The sequence below is a fragment of the Macaca thibetana genome, chromosome 7 (assembly GCF_024542745.1).
Source record: "Macaca thibetana thibetana isolate TM-01 chromosome 7, ASM2454274v1, whole genome shotgun sequence".
NCBI lineage: Eukaryota > Metazoa > Chordata > Mammalia > Primates > Cercopithecidae > Macaca > Macaca thibetana.
Genome location: NC_065584.1, coordinates 129,211,401 through 129,225,493, shown reverse-complemented (window position 1 = coordinate 129,225,493; position 14,093 = coordinate 129,211,401). Strand labels below are relative to the sequence as shown.

Genomic DNA, 14,093 nt, shown 5'->3' with positions numbered 1-14,093 from the left:
GAAAACAGAATAAAGGAGATAAATTTTAAACAGAAATCAGAAGAAATGCAGAGATGCAGAGTGGAGAGAGCTAGTTAGTTGGCAGAGACGAGAATTACAGAGAGAAACAAATGTGGAGAATGGCTGTATTATGTTAACCACAGCTCTGTCCTTTGGTTCTTCCTGGGATTTCTGTGCCTAGCAGGATGCCTTGCTCAACAAATATTTATCCTCAAAGTAAGCGAAGTTACCTCTTCACTTAAGGTAACTTGCCTGAATTTCTGCTCTTGTAATGGACCCTCTACCATAGCACTCTGTTGAAATTTTTTCTTAGGATGCTAAGGTAGAGTTTGCCAAACACTGTTTAATGACACTGTCAATCTCTATCTTCCTTGACTTATTTAATGTTTCCTTTGGCCCTTGTAATATGATACAGTCCTAGTTCTTCTGCCTCTAACCACTTTGTTCTTACCAAGTGAGCCATTCATTCCCATACCTTTATATACAGTCTGTAAATAAAGATAACTCCCAAATCTCTTGAGCCCACAACTGGGTCCTTGAAAATCAACCTGACTGAAACGGAACTCATATTTATCCCTAAATCATTTCCATCTCTTGACTTCCCTATTTGTATTTATTGTACCATCAATCTTCCAGTTTTGAAATCTGAGTTATCTTTAGATATTCTATTCAATTCTTTCTTCCCTATCATCTAATCAGTTGCAAAGTCTAATTATTAATAATAATTGCCAACCCTCCTCTGCCTTCCAAAATCTTCTGGTGTTTTTCATAGCCTACCAAAACAAGTTTTTTAGTTTTTTTTAAAAAGGGCCTCAGAATTTAGAACTCTCTATAACATGTTGAAAAGTCATATTTCTAGTCTCCTTCCCCATGGTTTTGTTGTACAATTAAAATTTTTAATTCACCATCCTTTTACATATTAATAATTTACTAAAGGTTACATTAACCAGCCGGGCGCGGTGGTTCATGCCTATAATCCCAGCACTTTGGGAGGCCAAGATGGGCAGATCACAAGGTCAGGAGATTGAGACCATCCTGGCTAACACAGTGAAACCCCGTCTCTACTAAAAATACAAAAAATTAGCCGAGTGTGGTGGTGGCGCCTGTAGTCCCAGCTACTTGGGAGGCTGAGGCAGGAGAATGGCGTGAACCCAGAAGGAGCAGCTTCCACTGCACTCCAGCCTGGGGGATAGAGCGAGACTCCGTCTCAAAAAAAAAGAAAGTACATTAACGAAAAGATAATAAAAGCTTTAAAAAGAAGAAGACTTCATTCTTTGTACTAGGCTGAATGGGCAATTCTGTGGAAGGGAAGAGAAAAATGTCTATTTATTTTCCACCTCCTCAATATGTGCTTAGAAGACCAAATCTAGGGCAGGGTATGGTGGCTCATACCTATAATCCTACCACTTTGGGAGGCTGAGTCAGGAGGATTGCTTGAGGCCAGGAGTTTGAGACCAACCTGGGAAACATAGTGAGATCCTGTCTCTATTTTTATAAATGAAAAAGAAGACCAAACCCAGAAAAATATGCCTATCAGGAAATACACAAGTTCAAAAAAAGACTGCATTTTAAGCCAGTCAGAGCTGTCTCAAAAACTTTAAAAAGAGATACATTCTGAATAAGATAAAACGTATAGAAGAATCTGGCCACTTGAAGGTAATCTAGGAGAAGGAATACATACCAGCATCAGTTTGTAATCCTAGTGAATGTAGTGTCTTTTGAAGGTGGATATCACTCAGGAATTTTATTCAATGCGTTTTTAAAGTATATTTAAATTATATAGTGGTTACCAAAGCGGGGCAAAGAGGAATGGGAAGTGACTGATAATGGGTATGGAATTTCTTTTGGGGGTAATGAAAATGTTCTGGAATTAGATAGGGGTGATAATTGTACAACTTTGTGAATATACTAAAACCACTGAATTGTAAACTTCAAAATGGTTAATTTTATGATATGAAAATATATTTCATGTTATTAATTGTTGATATTATATGATTGATTGATTTTTTATATGGTTAATTCATCTTGCTAGCTGAAGGTGTGCCAATTCCCCTGGCTTTCAATAATATATCCTTTTCTGTAAAACAAGAGATTAATTATATTAGCTAATATTTGCTGAGCACTCACTGTGGAAGAGGCTTTACATACATCATTTCATTTAATCTCAGAACAACCTATGAGATAGGTATTATTACCACATATTTAAGGAAACTGAAGCTTAGATTGTTTAAAGTATCTTGCCAGAGTCACAATTATTAAGTAGTGAGTCCCAGATTTGAACTCTTTATTTGACCCCAAAGCCTATTAACCATTGAGTCAGCAGGAAGCCCATCAATATGTTTTGTGGAATTGAATTTATTAAATGGATCAAATTTGTGAGGCAAAATATCTGCAATAACTTCCTATTGCGCTAGAGGGAGACATAGAATTGGAAACCAAAGGAGATTCTAAAATTTCTGGACCTGGAAATCTTTTAGGAAGCACATCTACTGCCAGCCCCTTTTAGGGGAAGTCTAACCTTAAGGCGGAGAGAGAGAAACTCGAGTCAGGAATTGATATTCATCCTTATAAAGCCGCAGCTGGCAGGAATCACTTTATAAGAAAGCACATCAGCAGGGCGCAATGGCCCAGGCCTGTAATCTTAGCACTGTGGGAGGCCGAGGCAGGAGGATCACCTGAGGTCAGGAGTTCAAGACAAGCCTGGGTAACATGGTGAGACCCTATCGCTACTAAAAAAAAAAAAAAATTAGCCAGGAGTGGTGGTGTACCCCTGTAGTCCCAGCTATTCGGGAGGCTGAGGCATGAGAATCACTTGAACCCTGGAGGCGGAGGTTGCAGTGAGTTGAGATGGTGCCACTGCACTCTAGCCTGGGCAACAGAGTGAGACTCTGTCTTTAAAAAAAAAACAAAGAAAGAACATCTCTTCCTCCTTTGGTTCACTGTGTATATTCTCAAAGAGCAGAGAAAAGGCAAAGATTAGAGCTATGAAGTCTTTGGAAGCTTGCATAAGAAATCCTTAATTTCTACCAGAGACATTTTTTTCCTGAGAAGTTTTGTGTTGTAAACTTTTGAAATCATGGTTAAGATATCTAAGGAGAGTTCATTTGCTTTTCAACCTTTATTCCTTCAAAGTAATTTTTAAACTTTGATGGGCAGATTTTATGAATAATTAACTTTGAGAGCAAAAAAATACAATTCCTCCACAGAGACAAACGATATGGCACAGCCAGCCCAAACCTAAGAGCAAGACACACTCCTGCTTCACAAGTCATGCCATTTTCACATCAGAAGGAAAGATTCTGAACTTTCCGACTTCTCGGAGCTTCTCAGAGTTGAAAGAAATTTTAAGCCATTTAATTCACTCCTTTCCAACCTCTGCCTGAACGTCTGAAGTAATGGGAAGCTCACTTATCACACAAACAGTTTTTTTTTACTATTATGGAAAAGTGTCTATTTTCACTGACTTGGCCTTAAAGTAATAAGAATATAGTAGGTATAGGCAATAGTGTTTATTTTTCCCCTAGAAATTATAAACAAAATGCTTATCGCCCTGTTTGCTTCAATAGCTGAGGACAGAGATGAGTAACAGCAAACCTAAAGGTCCTATGATAGAGGAAATTAGAAACTGATCTTAATGATTAATATAATGAAATTAAACTTTATAAGAAGTGGAAACTGGTGGAAATGGATGATAACTCAGGATTCAAGGGCCCCTGTGTCAACATCTCTTGTCGATGAATTTTAGTGAGTTTTTCAAGCTTTCATATAGTAAATAAGCATTTTCTTTTGTCTGTCTAACAATCAGGAAAACACTAAGTTGAGAAGAATATAACTTCCTTTATTTTAGCTCTGAAGAGGTCTTAAAGGAAGGAATTCAATTAAAAATGTTTACTATCTGAGTATCGACTCTGCCTTAAATACAAAATAATCAAATGTGAAGGTATTGTAAGCAAACCAAGTTATACATAATAATTTTTAAATCTAAAACAAAATGATTACATTGATAATGAAGGCAAATTTTGTATAGTATGTGATTTAATTTTTCTCAAAATGTTTTGATGGATTTCATTACTTTCCTACCAGCTTCTCTAGTCTAAATTATCAGTTATTCCAAGGCCTGGAGAGAGTATAGTAGCTACCAGCTGTCACAAGTTAAATACTTCTCTTCATTAATTTCCTTTTGTGCTCCCAAATCCATATCCTCTTCGATGATCCTGTTTTCCACACTATTCCTAGAAGCCCTGCTAAGTAAAAAAAGGATCACTCACCTCCATGAAGCTTCAGCCTACCAAGGGGCAGAGGCACGCACTTGAATCAGAGCTCAGCAGGCCCAGGATGTCTGCAGACCAGAAGTCAGGGACCTGTTAGTTTTCAAGGAATGGGCTCAGAGCATGACAAAAGGAAGAAAAGTTCAGGAGCCGGAGAGAAGCAGCAAGGCCAGAGTGAGGTCTGGCAGATTCCGTGACAGTTTGTCAGTTGCTTTGATCATCATTTGCTTAAGAGAAAGAGAAACCCTCATTACAATACCCTACCTGCCCAACTTTTCTTTTGTAGGAGAAGAGGGCAGCTCATTTAGATTCAAACTGGTAGTCTAATCTTAAGGTTCATAGCTCCCCATTTCTGGACTAGGGATGCTCTATGAAAGAGGAAATACACGTCAGCAGCAGCCTATATTAAGCCTAACTCATGAAAAATAACCACCTCACCCCTGTTCGTGATCCCATCACACCATCAAGACACTCGCTGAGTGGCTTTAATAGAGAGCTAGTTCACCTCTCATATTCCAGTGAAGCAGCCCTGACTTTGTCTCTGAGACAGTAACACAGGCCTGGAAAACACCAGGCCCTAAGAAAGCAGGATGAGCTTTCTTTCATACAGCTTTCTTCAGCAGTTTTCGCCCACAGAGAGATGTCCCAGCACTATGCTCCTGCGTGACTTATAAAGAGCCACCATAGAGCCAAACAGTTTTTCTTACAGTAATTCCTCTAACTCAATATGATTTCTTACACGTCTGGCTCCTGCCTAGCAGTCCAGCCTTAATGACCACAGCTCTTTCCCCGATGTTTGGGATTGCCACTCTTCTGCAGCTTTGTACATGTTGTCCCTTCGGCTGGGAGTTTCCCTTCCCCTACACCCCCGTCTTTATCTCTTTACTAAACTCTTCCCTAACCACTCCCTCATCCCCAAACCAAGCTTTACCCACTTCCCTGTCTCTTCTAGAAGATATTTTGCTGGCTCTATACCAGAGGTTAGCAACCTCAGCCCTATTGATATTTTGGGCCTGTTAAGTCTTTTAAGTCAGAGGGGCTGTCCTGTGAATTTTAGGATATTTAGCCGTATCCCTGGCGTTTACACACTAGTTGCCTGTAGCCACCCCCTTCCTCTCCAGTCATAACAAAAATGTCTCCAGACATTGCCAAATGTCTCCTGGGGTCAGGGGTTGGAATCATTCCTCAGTTGAGAAACACAGCTTTCCTTCCTTCCTTCCTTCTTTCCTTCCTTCCTTCCTTCCTTTTTCTCTTTCTTCCTTTCTTTTTTTCTTTCTCTTTCTCTCCCATTCTCTTTTTTCTTTCTCTCTTCCTTTCTCTTTCTTTCATCCTTTTTTCTTTCTTTTTCTCTTTCCTTTCTTTGTTTTTTCTTTTTTCTTTCTCTCTTCCTATCTTTCTTCCTTTCTTTCTCTCTGTCTCCTCTTTCTCTCTCTCTCTCTCTTTCTCTCTCTTTCTCACCTTCTTTCTTTCTGACAGGGTCTCACTATGTTGCCCAGGCTTATCTCAAATTCCTGAGCTCAAACTGTCTTCCCACCTCAGCCTCCCAAAGTGCTAGGATTACAGGTGTGAGCAACACCATGCCTGGCCTAGCTTTACACATTTCTATAGCACTCTAGATCTTTGTACATGTGGCTTTAACAGAGTGTATTCTAATATTTGATTGCATGTCTGCGCCTCCACTAAGTTGTGAACAACCGCAGGGTAGGTAGTACTCTGTCTTGCTCACCTTGACAGTACATGGCATTTGTTGGATCAAAACCTTTGTCAAATAAATGTCTATGAAATGCTGGTGATCACTTAATCAAAAAAGTAATTTTGTTTCATCTTGATTATTTTTGCTGTTGGCTAAAACATTTGACAATGCTTAGTATAGCTGATTTTACTAAAGCTTGGCGCCTGCACATTCTTGAACCTTTTGCCTAGGGGTAAGAGTACTGGCCTAGAAGGTGGAAACCTTGTCCCTCACCAGAGCACTGGGTAGCCTTAGCTAAGACATTTAACTCCTATGGGTATCAGTTCCTCCTTCTTTAAAATGTGAATTCCTAAGACCTCTTCCATCTCTAGAAGCCTGTGATTCCAAATCCTATGTAGCAAGAGGTCTCAATCTTCACAAATAGTACTTCAAGTCCTTTTCTTCACTATTTAAAAACAGTGTCCAGGCATGATGGCTCACGCCTATAATCTCAGCACTTTGGGAGGCCAAGGTGGGAGGATCACCTGAGCCCAGGAGTTCAAGACCAGTCTGGGCAAGATGGCAAGACCCTGTCCCTACAAAAAATTTAAAAATTAGCCAGTGTCTGTGGTCCCAGCTACTCAGGAGGCTGAAGTGGGAGGATCATTTGTGCCTAGGAGGTCAAGGCTGCAGTAAGCCATGATCACACCCCTGCACTCCAGCATGGTTAACAGAGTAAGACCTTGTCTCAAAAAATAAAAAAAATAAAAAAATTCCATTACTGTAAACGAGACCCAGAGTGATGGTTAATTTTATATGTCAACCCGACTAATATACCCACTATAAAAGTTGCTTAAGCAAGAATGACATTTATTTCTCTCTTAAGTAAAAGTTCAAACTTCTATCGTGGCTCTGGTTTGCAAAGTTGTCAGTCTCCCAAATTCCTTCTCTTTACTTTGTTAACTTAGAACTCACAACATCCAGAAATTTGCAGAGGAGACTTTATTTCTTATAAAGGGTTAAAGGCCTGCAAGGTGGCCATCCCACAGGCCAGGAAGTACAATCTCTGGCAAAGACTAGAGACGGGCACTTCAAAGGAGGAGGGGTTGGGGTAGGAACTTGATGCTGAACAGGTTGGCTAAACGTACATATTCAACAGGTTACAGGAGGAGTCATGAATAATCATGAAGGTCATCCTGACTCATGCTTATTGAACAAACATGCATGTAACATACAACCCATGTTCACTTTGAGGTACAGACTTAACTCTTTTTTGGTTTTGTTTTTCATGACAGTCTTGCTCTGCACCCAAGCTGGAGTGCAGTGGTGCCATCTCAGCTCACTGCAACCTCTGCCTCCCAGGTTCAAATGATTCTCCTTCCTCAGCCTCCCGAGTAGCTGGGATTACAGGCGTGCACCACCACACTTGGCTAATTTTTGTATTTTTAGTAGAGACGGGGTTTTGCCATGTTGGTCCGGCTGGTCTCGAACTCCTGACCTCAAGTGATTCACCCACCTCAGCCTCCCAAAGTGCTGGGATTACAGGCATGAGCCACTGTGCCAGGCCTAAGGTGGAGACTTAACATTTAAATGCATGACAATTAGGCCCTATAAGTCAAAATGCCTGTTCAGGACAGGAAGGAACAAGAGTGCTTAGCCTCTGTAAACTGGCCAGAGCCAGCCCATAGTCAGTGGTCTTCTTATCAAGAGAAAGTGGCTGGGCACGGTGGCTAACCCCTGTAATCCCAGCACTTTGGGAGGCCAAGGCAGGTGGATCACAAGGTCAGGAGATCGAGACCATCCTGGCTAACACAGTGAAACCCCATCTCTATTAAAAATTAGCCAGGTTGGGCCGGGCGCGGTGGCTCACGCCTATAATCCCAGCACTTTGGGAGGCCGAGACGGGTGGATCATGAGGTCAGGAGATCGAGACCATCCTGGCTAACACGGTGAAACCCCGTCTCTACTAAAAAAATGCAAAAAAAAAAAAAAAAAAAAAAATTAGCCAGGCATGGTGGCGGGCACTTGTAGTCCCAGCTACTCGGGAGGCTGAGCCAGGAGAATGGTGTGAACCCGGGAGGCGGAGCTTGCAGTGAGCCGAGATTGGGCCAATGCACTCCAGCCTGGGCAACAGAGCGAGACTTCATCTCAAAAAAAAAAAAAAAAATTGCTTATCTCAGCTGGTGCTTGTTTAGCTGCTAAACAAAAAGGAAAAACTGGCCGGGCAGAACTCCGTCTCAAAAAATAAATAGAAAAACCTGTGGCAGTTAGAACATAGTTTATTCTTTAAGTGTAGGCGTTCATGACATAACACTTGCCTGGCATGGCCTTAGGTCTTATGAATAATTTGTTATTGCCACAAAGGGTCTGTTCCGTCAGCCTTATGATCTTTAATTTGACATTAATGCTGGTCAGTTGTTGTGTCTAAACCATAAAAGAGACGGGGGTATAATGAAGCGTGTCTGATCTCCCATCCTGTCATGGCCAGGAACTCAGTTTTAAGGTTTTTCTGGGGTCACTTTGGTCAAGAGGGGTTCCATTCAACTAAAAATTGATGACTATAAGAAAGGGAAAGTTGCTTTAAGGACGACTCCAGTATCTGGCACACTCTGGCAACCAAAGTCCAGCGCTAAAGCATAAAACCAAAGGAAACAAAAAGCAGTCTCAGAGCATGTGAGAAATCAGAGTTTTTTACATACTGCAGATAGCAATTTTAAAAATCAGTCTTTAAGCTCAGAGTGTTGGATGCCAACAACCCATAGTTCCTGCACAAAGACATGGAAAAATCCAGCCACAGGCTCTGTCTTGAGCAACAAGGCATACATCATATATAAATGCAGTGATACTGACAAAGCATGATTTTTTTTTTCAAACAAACTGGGCAAGTGTTAGTATATTTAAAGGAAGTGCAGAAGCACTGACTACAGATGTGGCCACATTCTATAGAGTAGATGTGTTGTATACTAAGTTCAGTCTCTGAGTATCCATCCACACAAACTTGACACTGAATATAATCACGTAGTATATGATAAAAAAAAATTTTTTGCAAGGAATTATGGTGGGCACTGTTGTTGTATATGCATCTCTGTCCCTCTTCAACCCCTCCTCAACAGTGTTCACCACACAACTGCCAGTTTGGTCTTGGAGTGACCTTGTGTTTGCTCTTGGCCTCCTCCTTTGTTCAATAATCACAACAGAGTCATGGTGAGTTAGGTCAATCACTACAGGTTCTAGAGATTCACAGGTGAGGTCAACTACTTCATTACTTTCCCCAAGTTCTATCAGTTCTGCATCCAAAGCTATGTTAGGAGTTGGGCCTCCTCTGGCTATAGGGAATGCTCAGGCTTGTCTGGAATTCACATGCTGTCACAGCTTATTATAGTATTCCATTGTGCTTTTTGGATTCAGTCTTAGGGAAGTAAGTGATCTATGCCAAGGTTTACTGCAAATATTAAAAGTCTTCAATGTCTCACTGCTGTTGTTCACTCACTCTCTGATTTATAAGAATTTAGAGGTCAGATTTCCTGGCATATATGAACTCTTATTCTGAGTCCAGTCCTGTCTTCACCTCCACAACTGCTGTGCTCCCACAGGGAGTGGGTCTTCTGGGAGCCACCTGTAAGATAGTTCGATCTGAATTTTTAATGGAAAAAAAAATGAGAGAAAAATTAAGCTTTAGTAATGTCTAAATCAAGGTTGATAGTAGTATATGTATAAAATGTATAGCTACATGTAGAGAATGTATACCAAAAATTTTTTATAGTTATGCATTTGAACAAAATTTGGAGACCACTGCTGTTGAAACTGAGTGCCCCTCCCCATTCCATGACCTGATGATAGTGGGGAGGAGGAGTCCAAGGGGCACTTACATGAAGAGAAACACAGTATCATTAAACACTCAAGAAAGGGTTACTACTTCAATTAAGAGCTTTTTCTTTTCTTTTCTTTCCTTTTTTTTTTTTTTTTTTTTTTTGACAAACAGCCTCACTCTGTCACCCAGGCTGGAGTGCAGTGGCACAATCTTGGCTCACTGCAACCTCCGCCTCTCCGGGGTTCAAGCAATGTTCATTCCTCAGCCTCCTGTATAGCTGGAATTACAGGCGCATGCCACTACACCCGGCTAATTTTTTGTATTTTTAGTAGAGATGGGGTTTTGCCATGTTGTCCAGGCTGATATCAAACTCCTGACCTCAAGTGATCTGCCTGCCTCGGCCTCACAACGTGCTGGGATTACATGCATGAGCCACTGTGCTTGGCCCACTCACTCATTTTTTATAAAGTAAAAATGGGAGACCAAAAAATCTCCTTACACACTCCTAACAGCAAATAAGAAATAAACCGTTTAGTCTACTTGCAGGTTCATCTTGCCCAGTGTTTTCTTTCTAACAGAGGCAACAAATGGAGTTCTGAAAAATTTATTCCAGATTGTCTTCTAGGAAAGAGAGGATGGAGTTCAAGCATTAGCCTTAGAGAGGCTTGGTTTGGGTCTAGGCTCTGTGACTTTTGGGCATGTGATCTAGAAGTTAAGATGTCAAAATCACAGCATGTAAATCTTTGTAAAAATTAATTAGCTTGTAATTTTTAAATAATGCGTAATTAGCCATTAGGGAAATACAAATCAAAACCATAAAGATACCATTTCATATCCACTAGAATGGTTATAACAAAAAAGATAATAAGTGTTGGTGAGGATGTAGAAAAATTGGAACTCTCATACACAGTGGTACATTCAGCTTTGGAGAACAGTCTAGTAGTTCCTTAAAAGATTAAACATAGAGTTACCATATCACCCAGCAATTCCACTCCTACATATATACTCAACAGCATTGATGAAAACCTATGTCCACACCAAAAATGTATACATGAATATCAATAACCACATTTTATTCTCAAGAGCCAAAAAGTGGAAACAACCCAAATGCCCATTAACTAATGATGGATAAACAAAACTTAGTGTACCTATACAGTAGAGTATTTATTCATGAATAAAAAGGAGTGAAGAGCTGATCCTTGCTACAATATGATGATCTTTGAAAACAGAAGCCCGTTACAAAAGACCACATATTATATGTTGCTGTTTCTATGAAATACTAATAGGCAAACCCATAGAGACAGAAAGATTGGTGGTTTCCTAGGACTAGGGGTTTGGGAGAAATGGGAGTGGCACCTAACTGGTACAGAATTTATTTTGGGAGTGATGAAAATGTCCTAAAACTGAGGTGATGGTTACACAACCCTGTGAATATACTAAAACCCACTGAAATGTGCGTTTAAATGTGCGTTTAAATGTTTTAATGTATGGTTTGTGAACTATATCTCAATAAACAAAGATGTAAGCTGCCAAAAATGTTACACAATACAATGGTACACGAACTGGATTTAGATCGGCAAACCCTAGAACCTAGTGAGGAAATGAGAAGCCCAGCAGGAAAACGGGTGGAGCCCAGAGAAGGGCTTAGGGCTCTGCGCTCCCCTGCATGCACCGGCCTACTTACCGAGGTGGTACTTCTCTTGGGCCCCACAGACACCTGCCTCTCCCCCGATCGCTATTCTCAACTATTTGCGTTTCGCGACCGGCCTGCCCCTCCTCTTTCCCGCTCTGCCTAGGAAAAAAGAGCCCTCGGAACGAAGCTGGGCAGCCCCAGAAAGCAGTGCCCATCACCTTCCAGCTCCATCCATGTACCCAGCAGCCCATCGATGACCTAGCTATGTTGTCTGTTCCACCCAGTCCTGCCCGGTAGTTATTCAGCAATGAGGGAGTACGAAGCGTGCGCTCCAGTAGTGTGCCACTTTCCCGGCCCTCCGTGGCTTCCCAGTCCTGGACAGAGACCCGAGCGAGCCGAACCCGGGTACCCGGATACACTGGGCTGGGAAGGAGGACCGGGCAGCCACAGGCCAGGGAGGGCAGTTGGAGAGCGATAGAAGCAGAGGGAGCGGGAGGCAGAGGAGAAGGTACTCAACGATGGACGCGCCCAGGCTGGGCGGCGCCCACAGAGCAGAGCCAAGGTCACGAAGCAGAGCGTCATGGTGCAAACTCCCAGAACTGAATAGGCTAAAGCGCTAGCTTGTCACCCTTTTAATTCGCTTTTACAGTTTCCGAACTGCCCAATCAAAACCCGAGCCCAGGGTCGCTCGTCACCGGTCTCTGGACAAAAAGCGCTGTTTCAGATTAGAAATCAAGACTTTCCCGTCCTGGTTTCTCTTTCTTCAAAGCCAGCTGCTTTCCGAGAAAGGGTGAGGGTTGCTTCCTTCGCCCCACCCCACGCAGTGATGAGATCAGCAACTTCTCACTCTATAGATGGGTGATTCTCTGGTTGTTCCAGTGAAGTCATTTGGAGTATTTATTAAGAGGCTGAGGGCCAGAGGTCGCAGTCTACATGCAAGCACACTTAATGTATAAAAAAGCAGCCGGGCGCGGTGGCTCACGCCTGTAATCCCAGCACTTTGAGAGACTGAGGCGGAAGGATCACTTGAGGTCAGGAGTTCGACATCAGCCTGGCCAACGTGGTGAAACCCTGTCTCTACTAAAAATACAAAAATCAGCCGGGCGTGCTGGCGCGTGTCTGTAATCCCAGCTACTCAGGAGGCTGAGGCAGGAGAATCGCTTGAACCCAGGAGGTGGAGGTTGCAGTGAACTGAGATCACACCACTTCACTCCAGCCTGGGCAACAGAGACTCCGTCTGGAAAAAAAAAAAAAAAATTCCTGCATATAATCTGGGCTTACAAGCACCAAGGACATGTAAGAAATGTGTTATGTTTTTCGATTATTTTATTTCTTGAGTATTTATTGACCATTTACTACCTTAGGCTCATATACACTGAATTTTCCAGGAATATAACTACCAGGCAACTCAAAGGAAGATGTATGTTGGTTTTTTATTTTTGGAATTTTGCCTAGAGATTTTCGCCATTTTAGAAAATTACACCAGAACCAGCAATACCATATCTGAATCTGAGCCATCGGTACAACGTGCCTCTCAGTCTTCCATGCCGCTGGTTCACAGAGATCCTAGGCAGTTACAAGTGTCTGGCACTTCTTTATACCAGCAGCACAGCCAAGCTAGAGCATTCACAAGCTAAATTACTTAATTTTCATAATCATATTAGTAAAAGAATCACCACAAAACAATTGTTATAAAAAGGGGTTGTTGAATACGATTGGGATTGAAACCTCTAATCCACACTGGAATCCTGGGGACTGTGCCCACCTGTCTGCCAAGCTTGGATACTGAGTTTCTATCCTAGAAATCTGTCAGATAAGGCTCCGTTACACAAATGATTTGGTTACTGCATCATCACTGGGAACCCTTCATTCTCTTAACTTTTCCCGGCCTCAGAAAAAAAAAAAAAAAAAAAAATTCTCAAAAACCCCCATACTGCCAGAAAAGAGCTCTACCTGTAGGCCTACCTTTGGAGGAACTGTCCAGAATGAGTCAGGGCCATCTTGTTACCTAAAGCCTTTTAGGGAAAGGGATTCTTCCATAGTTTCTTCTTTCACCAGATCAGTGCCAAGAAGTTTTCCATTGTACAAAATGAGTATCCCTAATCTGAAAATCTGAAATCCTAAATGTTCCAACGTCTCAAACTTTTTGAGCGCCAACATGATGCTCAAAGGAAAAGGCAATTGGGGCATTTTGGATTTTAGATTTTCACCTTAGAGATGCTCAACTGATAATTAGCAAATATTCCAAAATCCGAAAAAATCCAAAATTTAAAACACTTCTGGTGCCAGGCCTTTCGAATAAGGGATACTCAACCTGCATCTCCCTGCTGTGGTAATTTGCTCTAATGAGCTGTGAACATAAAGAACCACTGGAAGTAAAAGCAGTTGCCTGGAGTCTTGCATCTTACAGAGCCCTTCTGATTGCCATCCCCTTCTCAGAACCACCCTAAAAGAGTGCCCGGCACAAAGTAGACACTCCATATTTATTTAGCAAATGATTAAGTGAATAAATAAGTACATTTATGGTATAGGAATAATTATCCCGTTTTATGGATATGGCGACAAAGGGTCAAGTCAGCAATATGACTCTTTTCCAATTTCTTTTGTGGAATTAGGATTCAAACTCAGGTCTGAGTCCAATGTCATACACACTGTAATGCTATCCCCTTAGCATTAATGGAAGTTTGGGGTTGCATGTGTTATGGGCCC

At 41.7% G+C, this 14,093-nt stretch overlaps 1 protein-coding gene across 3 annotated transcripts in view; it reads right to left on the bottom strand.

The window, feature by feature from the left end:
• TRIM69 (tripartite motif containing 69) overlaps nt 1-4,616 on the bottom strand; it is a 28,130-nt gene extending 23,514 nt beyond the window's left edge. For 2 of the 3 annotated variants that reach the window (XM_050799672.1, XM_050799673.1), the window contains exon 1: nt 4,269-4,456. In XM_050799672.1, the coding sequence (XP_050655629.1) occupies nt 4,269-4,274 (6 nt within the window). In that variant the 5' untranslated portion in view covers nt 4,275-4,456. Of the gene's footprint in view, nt 1-4,268 lie in introns of all 3 variants that reach the window. The other variant, XM_050799670.1, reaches the window with a different exon arrangement.
• Nucleotides 4,617-14,093: the final 9,477 nt, after the last annotated feature.